The sequence below is a fragment of the Mus musculus genome, chromosome 6 (assembly GCF_000001635.26).
Source record: "Mus musculus strain C57BL/6J chromosome 6, GRCm38.p6 C57BL/6J".
NCBI classification, from domain to species: domain Eukaryota; kingdom Metazoa; phylum Chordata; class Mammalia; order Rodentia; family Muridae; genus Mus; species Mus musculus.
In genome coordinates this window covers 22985762-23005679 of record NC_000072.6, presented here as the reverse complement: position 1 = coordinate 23005679, position 19918 = coordinate 22985762, and the positions used below count along the sequence as shown (strand labels likewise).

The 19918-nt window shown below is 37.1% G+C and overlaps 1 protein-coding gene and 1 long non-coding RNA gene across 10 annotated transcripts in view; both read right to left on the bottom strand.

The window, feature by feature from the left end:
- Ptprz1 (protein tyrosine phosphatase, receptor type Z, polypeptide 1) overlaps positions 1-19918 on the bottom strand; it is a 177602-nt gene that overhangs the window by 47237 nt on the left and 110447 nt on the right. For 4 of the 9 annotated variants that reach the window (XM_006505013.2, XM_006505014.4, XM_006505012.2 and 1 more), the window contains exons 9-12: positions 19365-19549; positions 18223-18349; positions 11116-11162; positions 2934-6480 (exon numbers count right to left, since the gene is read on the bottom strand). In XM_006505013.2, the coding sequence (XP_006505076.1) occupies positions 2934-6480; positions 11116-11162; positions 18223-18349; positions 19365-19549 (3906 nt within the window). Of the gene's footprint in view, positions 1-995; positions 6481-11115; positions 11163-18222; positions 18350-19364; positions 19550-19918 lie in introns of those variants that run through there. The other 5 variants (XM_006505015.4, XM_006505017.3, NM_001311064.1 and 2 more) reach the window with 2 other exon arrangements.
- Positions 14054-17483, bottom strand: Gm46954. The gene is made up of 2 exons (XR_001785200.1): positions 16168-17483; positions 14054-16072 (listed from the first exon to the last, which is right to left on the bottom strand). It is a non-coding gene; the product is annotated as a predicted gene, 46954 (long non-coding RNA).

Sequence of the window (19918 nt, the reverse complement as noted above, 5' to 3'; positions counted from 1 at the left end):
AGTAATGACAAATGGTGGTTAATATTCTCGATATCATTAGCTCTAAACTATAAACCACAGAATAGGAGCAATGACACCACCTGTGTTTTTTAAGAATGCAAATATGGGATCTTACTGCAACTCACTAAATTGTTTGAATCATGCTCATGTTCAAGAACAAAATGAAGTTAATGAAGTTTATATAACTTTTATGACCATGTAAGTCTATTGTAAAATATATTATGTATAATTATATATGGGTTTGTATAGCTAAGTATTTAGCTTATACATATGCATAGCCACACATGAAATATGTCAGATCATACATGTGAGATATGTGGGAAATATGTATGTTGAAAATACATAACATAGATGTACTTTACATTCATATACATGCATTATAAACACATTCTATTGTCTATTATCTATCTATCTAACTATGTATCTAACTATGTATCTATCTATATAAAACTTTCCATCTCTAATCTATTATTTATATCTATTATATCTGTCTGTCTGTCTGTCTTTCTGTCTCTATCATCTATGTATCTAACTATGTATCTATCTGTATATAACTTCCACCTTTCTAATTGATTATTGATATCTATTATATCTGTCTGTCTGCCTCTATCTATCTATCTATCTATCTATCTATCTATCTATCTATCTATCTATGTATCTATCTACGTGCCACATTCTCTGGGGACCTTTCTCATAGTTCTCTGGAAGATATGATCTTGAACTCTGTTACTGAGTAGTTAGAATGAGTCTATGGTATTAACAAATTATTGACACCTATGCGTTTTGTATAGATTGGCATTCCTTATAAAAGTACAATTTGCTAGCTTCTTTGTGTGCTTTTGAGTATAACATTTATTTTCACTTATTAGAGAGTAAAATGTTTGCTTTGATAGAACGTAGTAGATGGGTTATTTAAATGACAATAATGCAGTTAAGGAATAAAGAATAAGATTAACATTTTAAAGGGCTGAGAATAAAACAGCATAACTTTGATGTGAAAATTTAAGCATAAAATATATTTTATTGTTCTCAATCATGTAAGCATGTTCTGAGAGACAGACACTAATAATACATTCCCAGGGTTAGTTTTGCATTGACTCTTTCTGTGAACTAGAATACGAACCTTACAGACTGTGTTCACTCTCATATATATTTGCCCTATTTATATTATATTATATTAAGAAACATCATGTCAGTATTTCTACAGTTTAGAAGTAACATAAATGCCGAGGTTCAGGTTAGGGAATATTCAATAATTGGGTAAGACTGATTTTGAATTAGTTTTACAGATAGAGTTTTTAAAATAGGTAAAAAATGTTTTCCCTAATTCTATTTGATCCTACTTCCTTCATTAATTATATTATTTCCTGAAGATGGGTGTTATATCCATATTGCTTCTTTTTCGTTAGTGGGGGAACTTAACAGTTAAAAAAAATCTAATTAGTACATCTAAGAGAAATCACTTTCTTCAATAATTCTAGATGTAGTGCTTTGTTATATATGTATGGTCTCTCCATTAGAGTATATTCATCATCTTTCCCTTTCAAATAAATCTAAAAATATAGAAAGAAAACCAAGTGCTATAATTGAGGATGGATAACAATTCACATATGTAACAACACTCCTGACTACAGTGACCCGTGGACTCATTAGTCCCACTCACACATCAGTTCAGACATTGAAGCTGAAATGCAGCGTTAAATGGAGTTCAAGCCAGAATACAGAAAAAAGAAGCTGCCCTGTCTAAATATATAATCTCTTAATTGCCACCATACTAAAGAGTTTACAACTAATGTGAATGATGAAAATAACAAAGAGAATATATATTTTAATGAGATTGTCTCTATACTGTGAATTCTGAATATTAAGTTCTGTGCAATTATTACCCAATATTGCATTACACATTAGCTTATCTTTTAATTTGCTAAGATTTCAATTCTTTCCTTGTTAATTAAAAAAATACCTTATCGCTCAATCAAAGCAAATTATAAAATTCTTGCCGAATTCAATGGAATCATCTCTCTTTTTTTTTATACACTTAATGGAATGAAACTCGAGTTTTTTTGCCATTGACATTTAAAGCACACATCTGTATTGCATGTTGCAGTCTGCTTCAAGAAACATCTGGCTAATAAACCAATTTGCATAAAATATATTAACAATGAAATGCATCCCTACAGAAAAGGCTCTAGGCTTTTTTCTTTTTTTTCTTTCTTTCTTTTTACATCTTGTCACACAATACCTATACATACTATGCATATTCATGTCTATTATTTAAGCCGGAATGACAAATACTGTAACAAACACGAAGTAGAATGTATTTTGCTGGTTTATACTGCCCTCTTTAGGCAACATAAAGAAGCTCAAAGAAAGATAGTTTTAAAAGCAATATGATGTTTTTCAAAACCTTCCTTAGCTATCAAATCATAGCCCTGTAATTCTTTTTTAGAAGCTCTCCACGTTGATGTGCACATGGGAAGTGTCTCCTTTGTTTCTGTTGGTGGATAGGTGCTCATAGCATATTACTGAGATTTTAAATCCAATAGAATTGGTTTACAACTTATTTTAGAATACAAGTATGAACATTTAAATTGTCTTAACACAGCACACTGCATTGCAATATACTAACGGTGTATTATGCATATATAATTGATTGTACACACAATAGGAATCCTGTAGAATAGGAATTAGTAACAACACACAAACAATGTATTTTGAAGATAATTAAACCAAGGACCAAAAATATGTTGGATATTCATTTGAAATCATGAGTGAAATTATATTTATAGGAGCTACAAATGGTTGAACGTTCTGGTTAAAAAGTGAAGGTCTGCTGGTGGACCGGAATTCCTTTCTTCCACGATTCTTCTATTTTTTTACTTTCATAGCAAGAAATCATCACATCTCATTCTTTTCCTTTGCTCATAACTAACCTGCCTCTGAACTGTTGGATACTCCTGAGTGCCCACTAGTAACAGATGGTGTGGAGGACCGTGGAGATCCCGGAGCTATGCCTGTGTCATCTGTTTCCAGGACACCATCAGTATCCTTTTCATTAACATCTGGAAAACTGAAATCTGTGGACGTCTCATTATCATTAAGGCTATCTGAGGTGCCTTGCCCTGACCCACTCTCTTCATCACTTGTCAAAACTGCCCACGCTTTAGATCCTGGGGTATGAGGAAGGACAGCACTACCCATTTGGATGTCACTGTCCTCTTTTCCATCATTGTGATTCTGGGGTAGCATACTTGGTGGTGGTGACTTATCCACCCTAGTTACACCTGTGCCTCCATTTTCTTCTTCTGTATTCTCAAAGAGTAAAGGTGAAATTGGGTCACTCTGATCCACAAGACTGCTCTCCTGGGTGTCCGAGTCATTCATTACCTTTTCCCGGGATTCTCTATAGGGCAAGCATGACATACACTTATTCACAGGAAAGCGACCCCTATCTATGTCATCATAGTCATCATCATCATAGTCATCACCATCTTCACCACCTCCCACTAAATCGGCATCAGATCTGGCGCTCTGAGTCAGCTTAGAAGTAGCTGTAGAAGGAAGAAGCAACTTGGCTGTGGTCACAGAATCATCTCTGTTGGGAGAAACCATTGTCAAGGAAATGGGCCCACTTCCTAATGGAACAGAATGGTCAGTAGATGAAAGTACATCAGAAGCAAGCGTTGGGAGACCAGTAAGTACCTTATCAGTAATAGAAATCTCAGTGCTCGAGAAAATGTCCTCAGAATACACAAGCTTGTTTATAAGCGTATTTTGTGGTTCATCAATTGATAAAACAGGAGTAACAAATGCATGCCTCCCTTTTGGAGGATAGGCCTGGCTAACGTCCAGATGTGCGCTTTGGAAAAACTCGTCATTGCTGAACAAAGATGGCAGCACTTGCTGGGGACTTTTGCTCTTAAGCAAACCTTGTTCAGAAAATTTCTTACTCGAGTGAGGAACTGTTAAGCCTTGAAGTGGAGTGGAGTGCACCTTAGAAGGTGATATATCGAGAATAGGTACAGACGTAAAGTGCAGCATGCTTTCGCTTGAACCAGACTCTGATGCCATGGGATGAGACACGGAAGAGCTACTTTGTTCAACCTGGGGGGTTCCAGCCAGTATTGGATCACTAGGCACAGATGGGAGAGCAGTTTTAAGCAAGGTGTCAACATCAGAAGCCTGAAAGGAAGGTTGCAGCAACGCTTCAGTATTAAAAGGAGTTGCGGCCTCATAGAGCAAGGGCTGTGTTGAAGGGTGTACTACTTCCCTAGAAGCAGTGTCTGAGAACGCTGCCTCTGAGTTTGCGCTAAGCCCGGGTTTAAGCCAAGTGTCCCCAGATGCTTGAGATGCAGTGTGTGTAGGTTGAACTGGGAAGATAATTTCTGGAACGTGACTAACCCCCTGTTCAAAACCCTTAGTTGTGGGATAAACAAGAGACTCTGGAAACACACTCTTCATGCTAGAAATAGAAACAGAGGTTTCTTTTAAAGATTCACTCCACTTATGTACAACATCTGACATCTTTGGCACAACTGTGCTTTTAGAAGGGTATGCCATGTCACTGAAAGAAGACATTTTCAGTTCAGTCTCATTTCCATACATCATTTCACTTTTAGAGAGCGGCTTAATACCATCAGCAAACACAGATGTCGTATATGTAAATTCAGCTACGGAAACAGGTGAAGAAATGTTAAGAGTTCTCAGCCCATCTGCGTCAGGTAAAAGCAATTCACTATCAGAGGAGGCTCCAGACCATTCCCCATCACCAGAGAGGGCTGGAGGAGGCTGCAGTAATGATGCAGTTGGAGTAATAAAGGAGGACTCAGGCATTGATATATGGCTAGGATTGATAAGTAAGGACCCCTGATCAGATACATCGACAGAACCATGCAGAGGCATTGCAGAACTGTAAGAAACAGTGGGTACGTGGTGGGAGCCCTCAACGGTATAAGAAGGTTCAGGCCCCGAAGAGTATGCATGCATAACAACATCACTTCTGGGTGATTCAATCTGAGAAACCATGGACGTTTTATAAAAGACAGCAGACTCACTACCAAATCCCAATGTGTCCGAAGCAGCACGAGTAGTGGCCTGATGTGACGCCACATCAGAATACTGAACAAGGCTGGGTTCTAACAGCAAATCACCCCTAGCCACCAGCAGAGAAGCATGCAAAGACAGCTCATCCCTCTCAGCAGCTGAAGTGACTTGCGGAAGGGTTTGAGAAACCGTATGCAGATGGCGAAACATTTCACTACTGAAGGAAGCAGAGGAAAATGGGAGCAGAGGTGCATCATCATAGGAAGACAGGATGGATTCAAATGACACACCAACACTGGGGGATACAGGCGTAGCATGCAAGGCCGAATCACTACTTGAAGCAGCAGGGGTAGTGTTGAGGGTCTGATTGTCAAGCAACAAAGGGGTGGCTAGAGGAAAGACTTCACTACTGTAGGAAGGTTGAAGAGGTGTCTCACCATTGTATACTGGTTGAGTCGTCTGCGAATGGAGGATGTTGATAGTAGGAGCCAAATCAAGTGGTCTGGAGGATGGAGTGAAAGCCTGTGGTGTCACTTCGGTTGGGAGGTAGGCAAAGGTAGAATAATGTGGCATTCCCATGTCTGTGACTGAAGGATCCTGTGACACGGTAGCATCTGGAGAAAACGACTCGGTTGTCTCCCTCGATTCATCAATTTGTATGTCTGTGGAGTTAACCTGGAGAAAGCTCTCTCGGCCGGATCCAGTCTCAGACTGCGTTGTTAGGTCTGTGGAGCCAGGAAACCATACACTCCCTTCAAGAGATGGATCCTTTAGTGATTCCTCTGAACCTGATGGAGCTGAATCCTCTGGGGCATTTCTTGTAGATCCTGGCTTAAGGACATCATACGTGATAGCCTCGGGCATGTCTGAAGAAGTTATGTATCCATGGGATAGATTATCTGAGGAAAAGGGGACAGTGGAGGTTGAGGGGCTGGAGCCTGAAGAGTCATCGGCTCCCGTATCGAGCTTGAAATCAGTCAGGAAGTTTTCTTCCTCACTGACGTCAGCAGAAACCTCTTTGTACTCTGTTATGGGAACCGTATTTAAGGATTCTGCAGTCCCAGACAAGTTCATCTGTGGGAAGATAAAGAGAGTTTTAGAGCCACTGTTTAAGGAGGCTGAAGTGCCTTCCACATTGTGTGGTGGCAGGTTAGTTCCAGTCTGAGAAGGCAAGGAAATTCCTCTTTCTGTTTCGAATTCAGCAACATGTTGGGAAGTAGAATTCGGGGAAGTGTTGGGAACATCACTCTTTCCAGAGAATTCAGATCCTCTTGTTGGAGATCGGTTAGTCTTGGCTTCATTGTATTTAGTCCCCATGTGATTATAGTGAGTCGTGGTAGAAACCTGGGGTTCCTTTTTCCTTATTTGGTTTGTGACACTGTCTCTACCAGGATTCAAGCCAGTGTCTTCTTCATTGTCTTTTCCATATTCTTCCTCCTGCCAGAGGCAAACAAAGTGTAAATAAGCATAATGAAATTAGAGAAAAACAAAGTCTAAATATCTTATACAGCATTATACTACGAATTTTCACTTGTGTGACCTTCTTGACTTTTGACCCTCATAGGACACCATCCTCTATTCTATTCTATTCTATTCTATTCTATTCTATTCTATTCTATTCTACTTTATTCATACTATGTATCTGTTCAACAGGCATATATCCTATAAATTCTATTTTATACTCACTGTGGAAAGCAATTAAGCCAAATGAAGGCACTTTAACTGTAACTGCCTACATTTTAATGCTATATAATAAGGAACCAGAGATAACACAAAATATTTAAAATAATATCACAAAAATATTTACTTCATAGTCTGAGCCAGTTTTTCTGAGCACCCATGTTCAGCTTCATGGAATGGAAAATTTATCTTTTTTTTCTCTCTTTTTTTTATTAGGTATTTTCCTCGTATACATTTTCAATGCTATCCCAAAAGTCCCCCATACCCACCCCCCCCCCAATTTCCTACCCATCCACTCCCCCATTTTGGCCCTGGCGTTCCCCTGTACTGGGGCATATAAAGTTTGAAGTCCAATGGGCCTCTCTTTGCAGTGATGGCCGACTAGGCCATCTTTTGATACATATGCAGCTAGAGACAAGAGCTCCGAGGTACTGGTTAGTTCATATTGTTGTTCCACCTATAGGGTTGCAGTTCCCTTTACCTCCTTGGGTAATTTCTCTAGCTCCTCCATTGGGGGCCGTGTGACCCATCCAATAGCTGACTGTGATGGAAAATTTATCTTATTCTTCAATAAGTCTAAGAACCTGCGTAGCTCTCTGATGTCACTCCACACTAACCCCCAACACCAAGCACTGTTCACACCTTCCATCTCCCGTTCTTTGTCTCATTCTCAGCAGATGATGAGAAGGCATCATCTTGTCTTGTTCACTTGCCATGGCAAACAGAAGCCAACCCACAAGAATCACATATGACCCTAACATTGAAAACACTGCTCAACTAAGTCATTACTCCCCCTCCATTTCTCTTGATGCTAAGCACTTGTTAGCCTTCCCTTCAAAAGCTCATTCCTACATCTGTGTACGAGTCCACCTTCTAGAGTCTCCTTAGAACTTGAACATAGTCGAGCAGCCTGCATTTTCTGAAATCCTCAGATTATGCTAACAAGATTAAGTGAATCTTCTCTTCTGTTGAAAATGAACATAGAACATCCTTAATTTAATCTCAGCTATCATTTAACATTTCCTCCCCCGTTCTAAACCGAATCTCCTCAAAGATATGCCATGTATTGTTATACATGATCTAATGATTTCTATGATCCCCTCCACTAATATTCATCTTTGCTAATGTTCCACACAAACATACTTTATCTTATCTTTCCATAAACCATGTAGATTTCCATAACAATTTTATGAGAGCCTTGTGGATACTCATCTGTTTTCCCATTGCATATATTGGGGCAAAACCTACACACCAGCATAAACATAGACCCTAGATGATTTCTTTTCTGGTAGATTATAAATTTTATGATGTTCAATAAGACACCTCTTGGAATCTGAGGGAGATGATTGACCATTCTCTATGCTTTGTTGGATTTTGTTAGGTCATACTACCCGTGTCACTGTTTCAAGAGTACATAATTTATGCTCCATAATTAATATATGCATTATATGGCTACAAACATTTTAACAGATACCCTCTCTTGTAAATTCTTGCAGAATTGTAATTTGTCTTTTTAGTTCCTTTGTTAAAAATCAAGTGACTATAGTTGTGTGGATTCATTTCTGGGTCTTCAATTCTATTCTATTGATCTACCTGCCTGTCAGTGTACCAATACCATGTGGTTTTTTATCACTATTGCTCTGTAGTACAGCTTGATGTCAGGGATGGTGAGTCCCCCAAAAGTTCTTTTATTGTTGAGGATAGTTTTTGCTCTCCTTTTTTTTTTTTTATTCCAGATGAGTTTGGAAATTGTTCTTTCTAACTCAATAAAGAATTGAGTTGGAATTTTGATGGGGATTGCATTGAATCTATAGATTGCTTTTGACAAGATGGCCATTTTTAGTATATTAATCCTACCAATCCATGAGCATGGGAGATCTTTCCATCTTCTGAGATCTTCGATTTCTTTCTTTAGAGACTTTTCTGCATTGCCACACACCTGTTTTCTCAACTTTTTCTTTTTTAAATTTAAAAGTCCCATTCATGTAGAAATGTTTACTTTTCAAGAAATGTTTTCTACATGGAGAGGCTCTCTTTCTCCTTTCAATTCTCAGGACTTAAAAATCCTCAGGGATGCAATCCACATAGTTCTCAGCTTCTTTCATTCACTCCTACATGAAGTGTAAGATCAAAAGTTCTTAGGAAGTAAATAGTGGGTGTTTAAGCAGTATTCTCCGCCCATCTCCAAGTCACACTGTAGGAAAACACTATTTAATGTATCTATTCTGATCTGACCATATACAATGATAGTTAATTCCAATAGGATGCAATACTCTGACTTGTAAAATTAAATTGGTGGATCAGGGTACCTGGATCTATCATTTTAAGTCCCACATATGTCTGACTCCTTTCCCACAGCAGTGTGTTCTATTTTTACTTTATAAAATGGTATTTATGCTTCTTTGGATGCTACTGCCATGGGACCCACAAATACCACAATTTTTCATAAATCCCCTTTCTCTTCCAGGGCACAACCTTCCTCATGAAGAAATTATTTTAAAGTTCTACCATGCCTTCGTACAGGCCTTTTTGTCTGTGAGCTATACATTCATTCACTTCATTTTCTTGTTCTCCACAACTTTCCATTCTGTAGGGCTAAGAAGTGGGAAGTGAGAGAGTAAGAATATTGTCCAGGAGTCTTGCCACCTACGTTTTCATCACAGGATGGCCCTGTCCCTCTACCAAGGTCACAGCACCTGCTGGAACACAGTCTATTTTCTCCCTGCCTTTCAGACGTAGGTAGAGCAAACAGTCTCTGACAACTGCAGGCCCAATTGTAGAACACCGCCTCTTCTAGACATCCATTTACCTTCTCATGCATCTAAATCAACATCAGTGAGTACACTTGATTGTGACATCTGTTTCTTGTTGGAACCTGGACAGAAATGCGGGGTTATATTTTCTCCTCCTATTGAGGAACTTTTAACTATTACACGATAGACTGTAATAGATGTAATTTGAAAACATTGCCGCTTACTTCTCTACTGCTTGTGTTTGCAGTATACATAGTTGGTGACACTTAAGTAACATCCTATGTATATGTGTATGTGTATGTGTATGTGTATAATGTATATGTATATGTATATGTATATGTATATGTATATGTATATGTACATGTACATGTACATGTACATGTATATACTTTAGCATACCTAATCTTATACTGCTAGAATATATAGTCTATTCACACAGCCAAATGCTACAATAACTATAGCACTATAGTTTTATATAAAAAATGCTAGTAATTAACATCGGAAGATTTCAGATTTCAACTTTTGTAAGCATTCCCTGAGATTTCTTTAGTGTCAATATTAATTAAGAATAAAAATAAATAGGGAATTGGAATCATGGAGACTATAATGAGAAGTAATTGCAGACTGTATTTCATACACAATGAAACCCAAACAGTATAATTTACTAAATTACTAGAGTGAGGGGCTTGCTTCAGTTTATCAGATTAAAAAGAGTTGATTTAACACATAGCAAACATTTTTCTTCTTTTGATTTGATTCTGTAATTTTAGTAATTTCAATTGTAAAGTTGATTAGTAATTTTAGGCATCATTTATACACAAGTGAACATGAGCATGTGACCACACACACAAAGCTCTCCCTAGATAAATTATATGAATACTTGTAATATAGAATAAGAATTTGGGCAAGACAATCTATTGTAAGAAAGACTAGCCATAGATATGTCAATCATTGAGGTAATCATCTATGGAAAATGATAAGCTGATTTCAATACATTACTTGATAATGGCATTAGTTATCACTTTTTCTCTGCTCCCACACTATTTGGACATATTCGCATGTCTATCTCATCTGGAGTACCTGGTTCGAAAATAAAGTTTCAGTTGTGATGAACAATACATTTGGGGTTAGGTTGAACTACACATTCACTCGGTTATTTTCTATCATGTCAAATATAAGATATTGTTAAAATTGGTTTATATTCTCAAATGTTTATTTACTTAGAGGACATTGTACTAGAAACGTATGCTTTCTACATGAAATACCAAAAATATTCTGTTTGTAACCTGGCTCATATTTATTATGAATCCATCAGTCATTGATTATTTATAGACTGTAGCAATATTAAAAGCTAGGACAATATTGCTAGAAAAAAAATGGATGCTGCAAAGTTCCAATGTAGCTATAGTTTATAGCTGCAATTATTTGTAAAGTTGAATTTTTTTCATTATAACTATTTTTGTGTATTACACTAATCAAACATCTTTCCAGTTTTTCATAAATCATATATGTGTGTGTGACATTAAAGCATAGCAATTAACCCAACACTGAATCATACAACAGAATCTAAAAACCAAGCAATAATTCTAGATAGGCTTTTACATTTTAAAACATTTAAATATAAAAATGGCTATGGTACCTTGATTATTTCTTCAGTCCCAATTAATTCAGGAAAAAGGTCAAGTTCTAAAAAGTTAAAAACAATATTGTTAACGGTTTTAATTCAACTCCTGCAGCCTCACGGGCTTCTCTTCGGATGGAAAGAGAGAAAGTTCAAAGAAAACCGAGAAGTCACTACCATTGAAAATATCTCAAAATAAAAGTGTCAAATTCTAGCTTCAAAGCTGACAAACTGAAGAGGACACTACAAAGTGACATGTGACAACATTTACATTGATCTCTATCTCTGCTCAAATTGCCTTTCCCAAGCCCACCCTCTCTCCCATCAAAGGGAAGGAAGGAAAAAAGATGGCACAATAGTGAGAAAATTAATAGTAAAAACAAGCCCAATTTCTTCTCAGTGTGTTTTCAAGGTGGATAGAACTGACTGGGACTTTCAATACACTTGGCTAGGATTAATTTTCCGATTTGATTAATTTCCTGATGTTCCCCTGACTAAGGGCCAAGCCACTCCATCGTGTTCGTTTGACTTGTGCTTATACGCATTTGAATACAGGATTCTGCGTTGGACAAGAGAGAAAGCTTATTACCGTAATCTCCAGCCCAGGTTGACTGCAGGGAAACTGAGAAAGGGTTGATGTGTTTTCCCCGGGGAGTTGAGCTAATATTGTAGAGAACTCAGTAACCACATTCCTTCATGTCTGCTTTTTAATTTTCCCAACCAATTAGAATCCATGTACTTTTCTTGTTGCCAAAAAAGACACCAGCTAGCAAATATTAGAATAGGCTAAGGGCCCAGTGATGTAGCTCAGTGATTGAGTGCTTGCTGGGAAAAGATGTTCTTGGTATCCAGAAAGGAACCTAGCACGGCGACAAGTAACTGAGAGCTGGTGGGTATTTCTTAGACTTCAGGTAAGTGTCTGGGTTATTCAGAAAGGGATAAGCATGGTAGCAGTGAGGCTTGGGGGCCCTGTTATAATGATGCTTTTCATGTTAGGCTCTTCTGAACCTGCACGCCATTAGCCATTTCTGCTCTTCTCTCTCTTGATGTTGCCTATGCCCTGTGTTTAAGTCTTTACACAGTAAGTGCATCTTTTAAATACATTCCATGGCATAACTGAACGGACACTAACTATTCATCTTACTTTGACTTTCCCTTCAATTTAGAATATCACAAGTTCATTTTTACAATCAGAAACTTCTTGGGTATTAATAACTATAAAATCAAAAACATTATCACTAGTTCATTCTTGTCATCATAAACTCCTTGGGTATTAATAACTATAAAATCAAAAACATGGTTGGACACATGAATTCTGCTTAGATGAGAAATAACATAATGTCTACAGATGTCCTCAATTCCTAAGATTTCACCTTGATACTCTTAAAAGCTTAGCTATTCCAAAGTGAGTTACCCTCACCAATTTTCTGTGCTATCAAAGTGAAAATCATCACTTGAGATACTCCTAGACTTATGTTCAATTCTCCTTATTTTATTCATGGATGGGTTGACTGTGAAAGAGCTTAGCGAATTTTTCTATGGATCAGTTGTTCTGTTCTTGTTCCTATGTAATCATCTCCCCATGTCTTGTTTTCATAATGGGTCCAAGTTAAAGTCATTTCAATTTTCTCAAACGCCTGAGTCTTTGTAACCCTCAAGAAAACCAACCTGTGGGAAGTTAATAACATGCAACGCACTGTGGCCGAAACAACCTTCAACTTACTCTTCCGAAAGCTACAGCTAGAGGAGAAAAATCCCTTTGTGAAGTAATCTTTTAGTAATTCAGTAATTGTAGTAATTCAGTCCACGAGACACTACCTGGGCTTCCCAGAAGCGCTATCTTCTCATTTGCTTTGAACCATTTTAATTACAACAAGGGCAGACCATAAAAATTATTTCTTAATGACACCTTGCTATACTATGTATTTTCACCTGTATGAAAAAAAAAAAAACTCAACAGTTTCATACTCTTTTCAGCACATATCAGTTGTTTCAGATTTTTACGGCTGTTTACTATCGTCTGAGCACGTATTTTAATCATCTCATTTATTTGAAGAGTTGGGCTGGAGGTTGGCTTCCTTCCATTTCAACATTCTCAGGGTGCGTTGAAGTGGAGAGATTTCACTGTTTACTAGTGAGCAATGTTAACTATCTGGATCATGATTCCCTCAGTGTCAAATGTGGTACTAATTCAACCATGTTACCCCAGAGTCAGTGTCAAATGTGTGTACTAGTTCAACCATGTTACCCCAGAGTCTGACTGACTGCTGCTGTATGTGAGTTTGCTGTTCACTGCCTTAGGCTCTGGAGGAGCCTGAGTGCCCTCTTGGTCCTATGTCAGTCTAATGGATGGGGACCTTAGGAACCTTCACGATGCTAAGTACAAACTCACTTTGGAAGATCTTGACTCTGCTTTCCAACTGGACTCAGGTCATTTTGTTAGAAGGTTTTGGGGTTTCATAAATAGGACAATTCTATAAACCGTCCATGTTTCCTTTCAAGAGTATGAAGAAGTTACATTTCTGAGTATGAAGTGTTTAAAACTTCTACATCCAAAGTAGAACTGAACAACAACAGCTCCCATATTCATCTCCCCTTGCTGGTATTTTCCTCAAAAATAGCAGCTGATATTTTAATAATTGCCCATTAACTTGGGTATTACTCATAAATAATGTTTGCAAATTATATTGGTTTATAGAGTATCCTCACGTCAGCAAAATAGATTCCAAGAAGAATGGGAATAAAATATGATAATGAATTTGTGTCTGTGTCCTTTTATTTATTTATTTTTTTATTTTTGGTATGGATCCTTACAATTCACATTGTGTAATAGCTGAACAAATGCAGGGAACATATGCTGTTTTGAGGCACATTCAATCTTATGCATATTTAAAAGTAATGCATTGGTAGATCGTTAGGACCTTAATATTTCAAAATACAAAGAGGCAACAACTGATGAAGTTTAACAGCAAAGTTATTTAATTGTTCTAAGATAAGCCAAATTTCACAGTGCAAAAGGTAAAAGTAACGTAGACTCCAATTGCTTCAATGTGCGATTTAAAGATAACGATTCCATAAAGTTAGTAGTATGGCATGATGCAGGAGGGTCAATGACAAATGCAGGGATGCAACAAGGTACCCGGAGACAAATGTCAAAACACACAGTGCATGGAGATTGAAGCGTGTGGGTTTATTTTGTCATGCACTTACATTTAACAATACAGTTATTAAAATCTTAAAGTCTATATATAAAAGTGTCCTCTATACTGTATAATCTTCATCATAGAAGAGAATTAAACATGTTTATGTTAGTTACAATGAGATAAATATACTCATGAATTATTCGTTTGTAAAGATAATTTCCTAACGTGTCTCTTAAAAGAATACTTCTTTTCAACACAAAAAGGCAACCCCGAGACTTTTAAATTGTGTGGTTTTGTTTGTTTGGTTGGTTTGGTTTTTTTGAGACAAGGTTTCTGTGTATAGCTCTGGCTGTCCTGGAACTCACTCTGTAGACCAGGCTGGCCTCAAACTCAGAAATCCGCCTACCTCTGCCTCCCAAGTGCTGGGATTAAAGGCGTGTGCCGCCACTGCCCAGCTGTTTCTCTTAATATGAATTTATGCATGTATTTTAAGATAGAGCTTGAAATCACACTTAATGGATATTAGTGTCTATTAATATTGTTGTATTGTAGTGACAAGTAACATTAAGATGTGACAAAGTTGTAAAATTATTATCAAATTTAAGTGCACAATTTAAGTGGCTTAGGAAGGTAAAGATTGGATTTAAAAGACTGACTTTTCCTTAGCTATTGAGTGACTACTTAAGATCCATGCAAACACGAGGGCAATTAGCAATCGCCATCTTCATTTCATTTGAACAAGATCAATAAGCGATATAGCATTAGAAAACAACTTAAATAACAACAGAATAATTCAATGGTATGTATTATCACATCACTAAGGAAAAGTAGTGCCATGGTAATTATGATGAAATGGCCCACCTAACACATTCTTACATTAGCCACAAAAATAACAAGATTCACTAATTAGAAAGCAATCTATTTTGCCCAACTAGAAAGTAATATCACTGTCCAGACTGAGACATGTTTACTATAATAACAAGATTTAAGCTAATGTGAATTGTAAGTAAGTGAACTAAAATGCAGCCTTTAAAATCAGAGGTAAAAGTCTAAAAGAACTAAGGTTTTCTTCATAGTAAGAAAATTCCAGGCTTGAAACAAACTGGTTCTTGATGAAGTGAGTTTTTGATGGGTATAGTTAGGGGATAGTTTACCCACTATGTTCATTAGCTTGGGTTCTTACAATATCCAGTCAAATGCTACTCTGTACTAAAGCACCAATACTGTACAAAGCACTCTAGGGGACTAAGATATTCATGGAGATTAAATGGTAGTTCCAACCTAGCGTCCCATCATAGAAATGTTCAACAGTGTCCAGATCCTTTGAATAAATAGAGATTAAGTTGTAATACTTATTATTTTGTCCACATGAGAACATGCTACAATGATTAGCAATGTGCCAACACAGACTCATTCTGAAAACACAGCACTCAGAGATAAGTTTATATGGAAGACATCCTTCTGATCGTCTTCATATGCAATAAACATCTCAAGATGAAAAAAAAGAACAAAACTTTCCAAAAAGTTAGACATTGTGACATAGTGACCAGTGTAGAACAGGATAAAGGAAGCAATCCATTTTTTATAAATGCCTTGGAGTCTGCTTTATGTACAGAGATGAGACTGATTTCACTAAGGAAGATAGTTATGTGAACATGCCCAATATAATTCATACTAAAGTGCATCAATAAGAGTAGGAGAATTTTCATATAATGCATGCTGGTCTGTTTACATATGCCTGGCCAGCTCGGACACTATTATCCAGTTACTGATATCGCATTCTGGGTAGACACACATTGGGGAACTTCCAGGAAAGCTGCTGTTCCCTGGAACTTAATGACACAGAATAAAACTGTGGTCAGTTCCTGCGAGTGTCACTTTTGAATAAGATTTAAAGCAAGTCAATTTTGAAAAAATAAAAACAAACCTAGAAGAGGCGGTAGGAAAAATGATCATATAGAAGCCATGAGGCATATCATTAAAAAACAGTGATGCCATTCCAGGAACGAGTCATCAATGGGCAACAGCTTGACAGGTGTTGTAGCATTTGGTTGAGAAAGGAATGCAATGTGATATTTAGTGGTCGATCACAGCTCATCATGTGAGCTCACATTAGATTAACAGGTTACAGCCTTTGGACAATGAAAGAAAGGCATTCTCCACTCTGCACATAAAACATAGTTATAACTATTCACTGACATGACAACTTGTAAGCACTGTAATGACTAGAATGAGAGGGATGACCAAAGAACATTTATGTATGTATATACGCATTTATGTGACTATGTATATTGTGATGTACGTCCGTATATACATGTACACATACAGACATCAACTCTAACATTTGAAAACTTTTAGTAACAAAAGCAAGGCTATGTAAATTTGTAAATTGTCAAATGATGCCTATACCTTGATGTTTATTGCATTATGTTTGAGATCAAATGATTTTCCCTTAATGTTTTGAAAGGATACATGCGGATAAACAGAATTAGAAACAACTCTTGTTTCTGTGAAAATAAGACTGGTATTAACATAAGAGAGAAAAAAGCATCCCCTTGATCAAATTATAAAAAATGGAAAAGTGTTTCAAGGAAACTTCGAGATGCTTTGTATAGATATTTGAAAATACCTGCCACGATCCTAGGATGAAGTATACTTACTACATGCTTTGGGGGCTGGAAAGGAAATAAGTACAAATAAAATTAAGCCGAGTCTTAAGTTTAAATCTCAAATAAGTCTCAATATTCGTTCATCCATTCCCATTTAGTGATTTTTGCAAACACAAATAGATCTTTCTTTTCTTATCCTGTAAGTGTCAAAGTGGTGGCATTAATAATAAACTTACAGATGTCTCTGTATTGGTTTTGCTAAATTCCAAGCCTCGTGGGAAACAAGATATAACAGAAAATAATTTTTCCCTTTGTTTAAAAGGATGTGAAGTCAGTACTGTGTTTAGGTGTTGGAGAACTCTCCACGCTGGTTTCCACATTGGCCGTGTCAGTTTTCACTCCCATTGATAGCACATATAGGTGCTTTGCCTATTTCTCACCAGCATTGCTTGTCCCCCCCCCCACCCTGCCTTGAGGAGAGCCATTCTGATTAAGGTGAGATGGAATCCCAGAGTGATTTTAATTTGCCTTTCCTTGAGGGCTAAAAATGTTGAATACTTATTAAAATATGTATTGGACATCCATCTTCTTTCCTTCCTTTCCTTCCTTCCTTCCTTTCCTTTCCTTCCTTCCTTCCTTCCTTCCTTCCTTCCTTCCTTCCTTCCTTCCTTCCTTCCTCCCTCCCTCCCTCCCTCCCTCCCTCCCTTCTTCCTTCCTTCCTTCCTTCCTTCCTTCCTTCCTTCCTTCCTTCCTTCCTTCCTTCCTTCCTTCCTTTTTTCCTGTCTTTCTTTCTTTCTTTCTTTCTTTCTTTCTTTCTTTCTTTCTTTCTTTCTTTCTTTCTTTCTTTCTTTCTTTGGTTTTCAGAACCATCTCTTTAGTTTGCTGTACTATGTGACACATGCATATTTACTGCTGCTCTTCACAGCATACTATTCCTATTCACAACAGCAGCAAATGGGACCAGCCTAGATATCCATAGCAGATGAAAGGATGAAGACAATGTAGTACATATACACAATAGAACTAAAGTCACTCATTACAAAAAATCATGACATTGATGGGAAAATTGACGAAGCTGGAAATTAGTGCATGAGGCTAAGTAATAGAGATCCCAAAAGACAAAATCTGTATTTTCTTTTTTACACTCACACGTGAATTCTAGAATTTTAGTGTTTAAGTATGGTAGAGATAGGTGGGTGGAACCCATAAATCTAGAAAGGACACAAACAAGTATTATGAAAAGGATGCTAAGAAAAATCAACTTCATAAAAATCACTTAACAAAAAACAAAGCCAGAAGAAAGCATGTGTTCCCAGCAAGCAAAATAGCATCATTTACTCAGAAGGTAGAGGAACATCTCAAGAAGCACTCACCGGCATCTTCAGTGGGCATGTCCACTATCAGTTGGTCACTGTACTTTCCATATAAACCATTAGAGCATACGGCCACTATTTGAAGAACGTAACTCATGTTAGGTAGTAAATTATTGAGAATGGCACCCTAGGAGAAAGATAATCCAAATTATACAAAGATGTTATTCTCAGAAAACTATTAACAGTGAAAAATTAATCTTGACTATTTATGCCTTCATGCAAATGCATACGTGTGGTCACATGTATGTGTATTTGCACATGTGTGCTCACAAAACAGTAAATCATTTTCTTTATAAATTATGAGAGGAAATATTTGCTCACTATTTCAGTTCTCCTATACTATTATCTCTATATTGTAGACAAATTAATTTAAGAGTAGTTAAATTTTATCTGTTGTGTTCATATACTATCAAACATACTAATAATGGCAGGTTTATTAAATGGGTTCCCAGGACCAGTCTTGCTGCCTAAGTGTGGACCTCAGAGATTTCCTGGTTTTGCGGTGTCTTTCTGTACTTGCAGGCAGATGAGAGGTTGCTCACCTTTCTCTACCCCTACCAAATCAAAGTCTCTGACCCAAACTGTGACATTTGGGTCACAAAAGGATTCTGAACTGTATTATCTGTAATTCCCTAAATGGCTAAGAGGGTGTTTTATATTATTCTGTCATCAAAGTAATGGCCCAGTTATCACTTTACACATGTTATCTAGAAATGCAAAGCAAACAATTTTTAAGTCCACTACGTGGTTTTTTTGTTGTTGTTCGTTTTTGTTTTTTCTTTTGATAATATAGAATACACAACATATGTAAGGTGAGATTCTTGGGCCAAATGTGAGATTTTAAATAGAGTACTTAATTATTCTTTACATCACTTTATTTATGAAGGAGGGGCACACTAATAATGTCCAATGCCTAAGTTTCCCATGTGTCCATCTTCCATAACATTGTTGACAGTGTCATGATGTTCTCATATTTAATTCCAACTACTGCTATTATTTATTATACCATATTCCCTGGAAACATCATCACTCAAAATGTAAAGTGACCAAAAGTAAAAAAAATACATGGGTATTTGTAAGTTCTTACCTTGGAAGTCAAACTATAATGTTATCAGACAGAAAGTAATTCATCTTATAGTTACCAAGTCCTGATAGCCATCTGTTAAGAACTCATGCTTGGCTTGGTCATTTCCCGCCAGTGGCTGGTACAGAACTGCAAACTTCTCAATCATGGCGTCATAAACGACCCGAGGTCTTTCCCATGTGACCAGAAGGCTGGTGTAATTCTCAGGGTCAGCTTGCACATTTTCTGGTTCTGAACTACACACTTCCGGAAAAAGATAAAATAAAAAGTGAGTCATTGGCAGAGTCATTGTTGGCTTCCAGGGTTTATATTAAGTAAAATGTACTCTCTGGACATTTTAAATTATATTTTAGTTCAACATGAAGTAAGATATTCTGCCTTTTTATCATGATACCTTCACTTTTGATGATCTTTTTGTGCCTAAAATTAGATTTTGTTCGTAAAAAAAGAGGGTTACTCTGGCTCAAATTCTGGAGAGTAGAAGTCCTGGTTGAGGCCCCTTGACTATGACACATCTTGATGGGAGAATGTGTAGACCTCACTGTCTGTATGGTCTCTTCCTGTGCCCTTAGAGCACCACCAGGATTTAGTCACAGATGTTCCATCCACAAA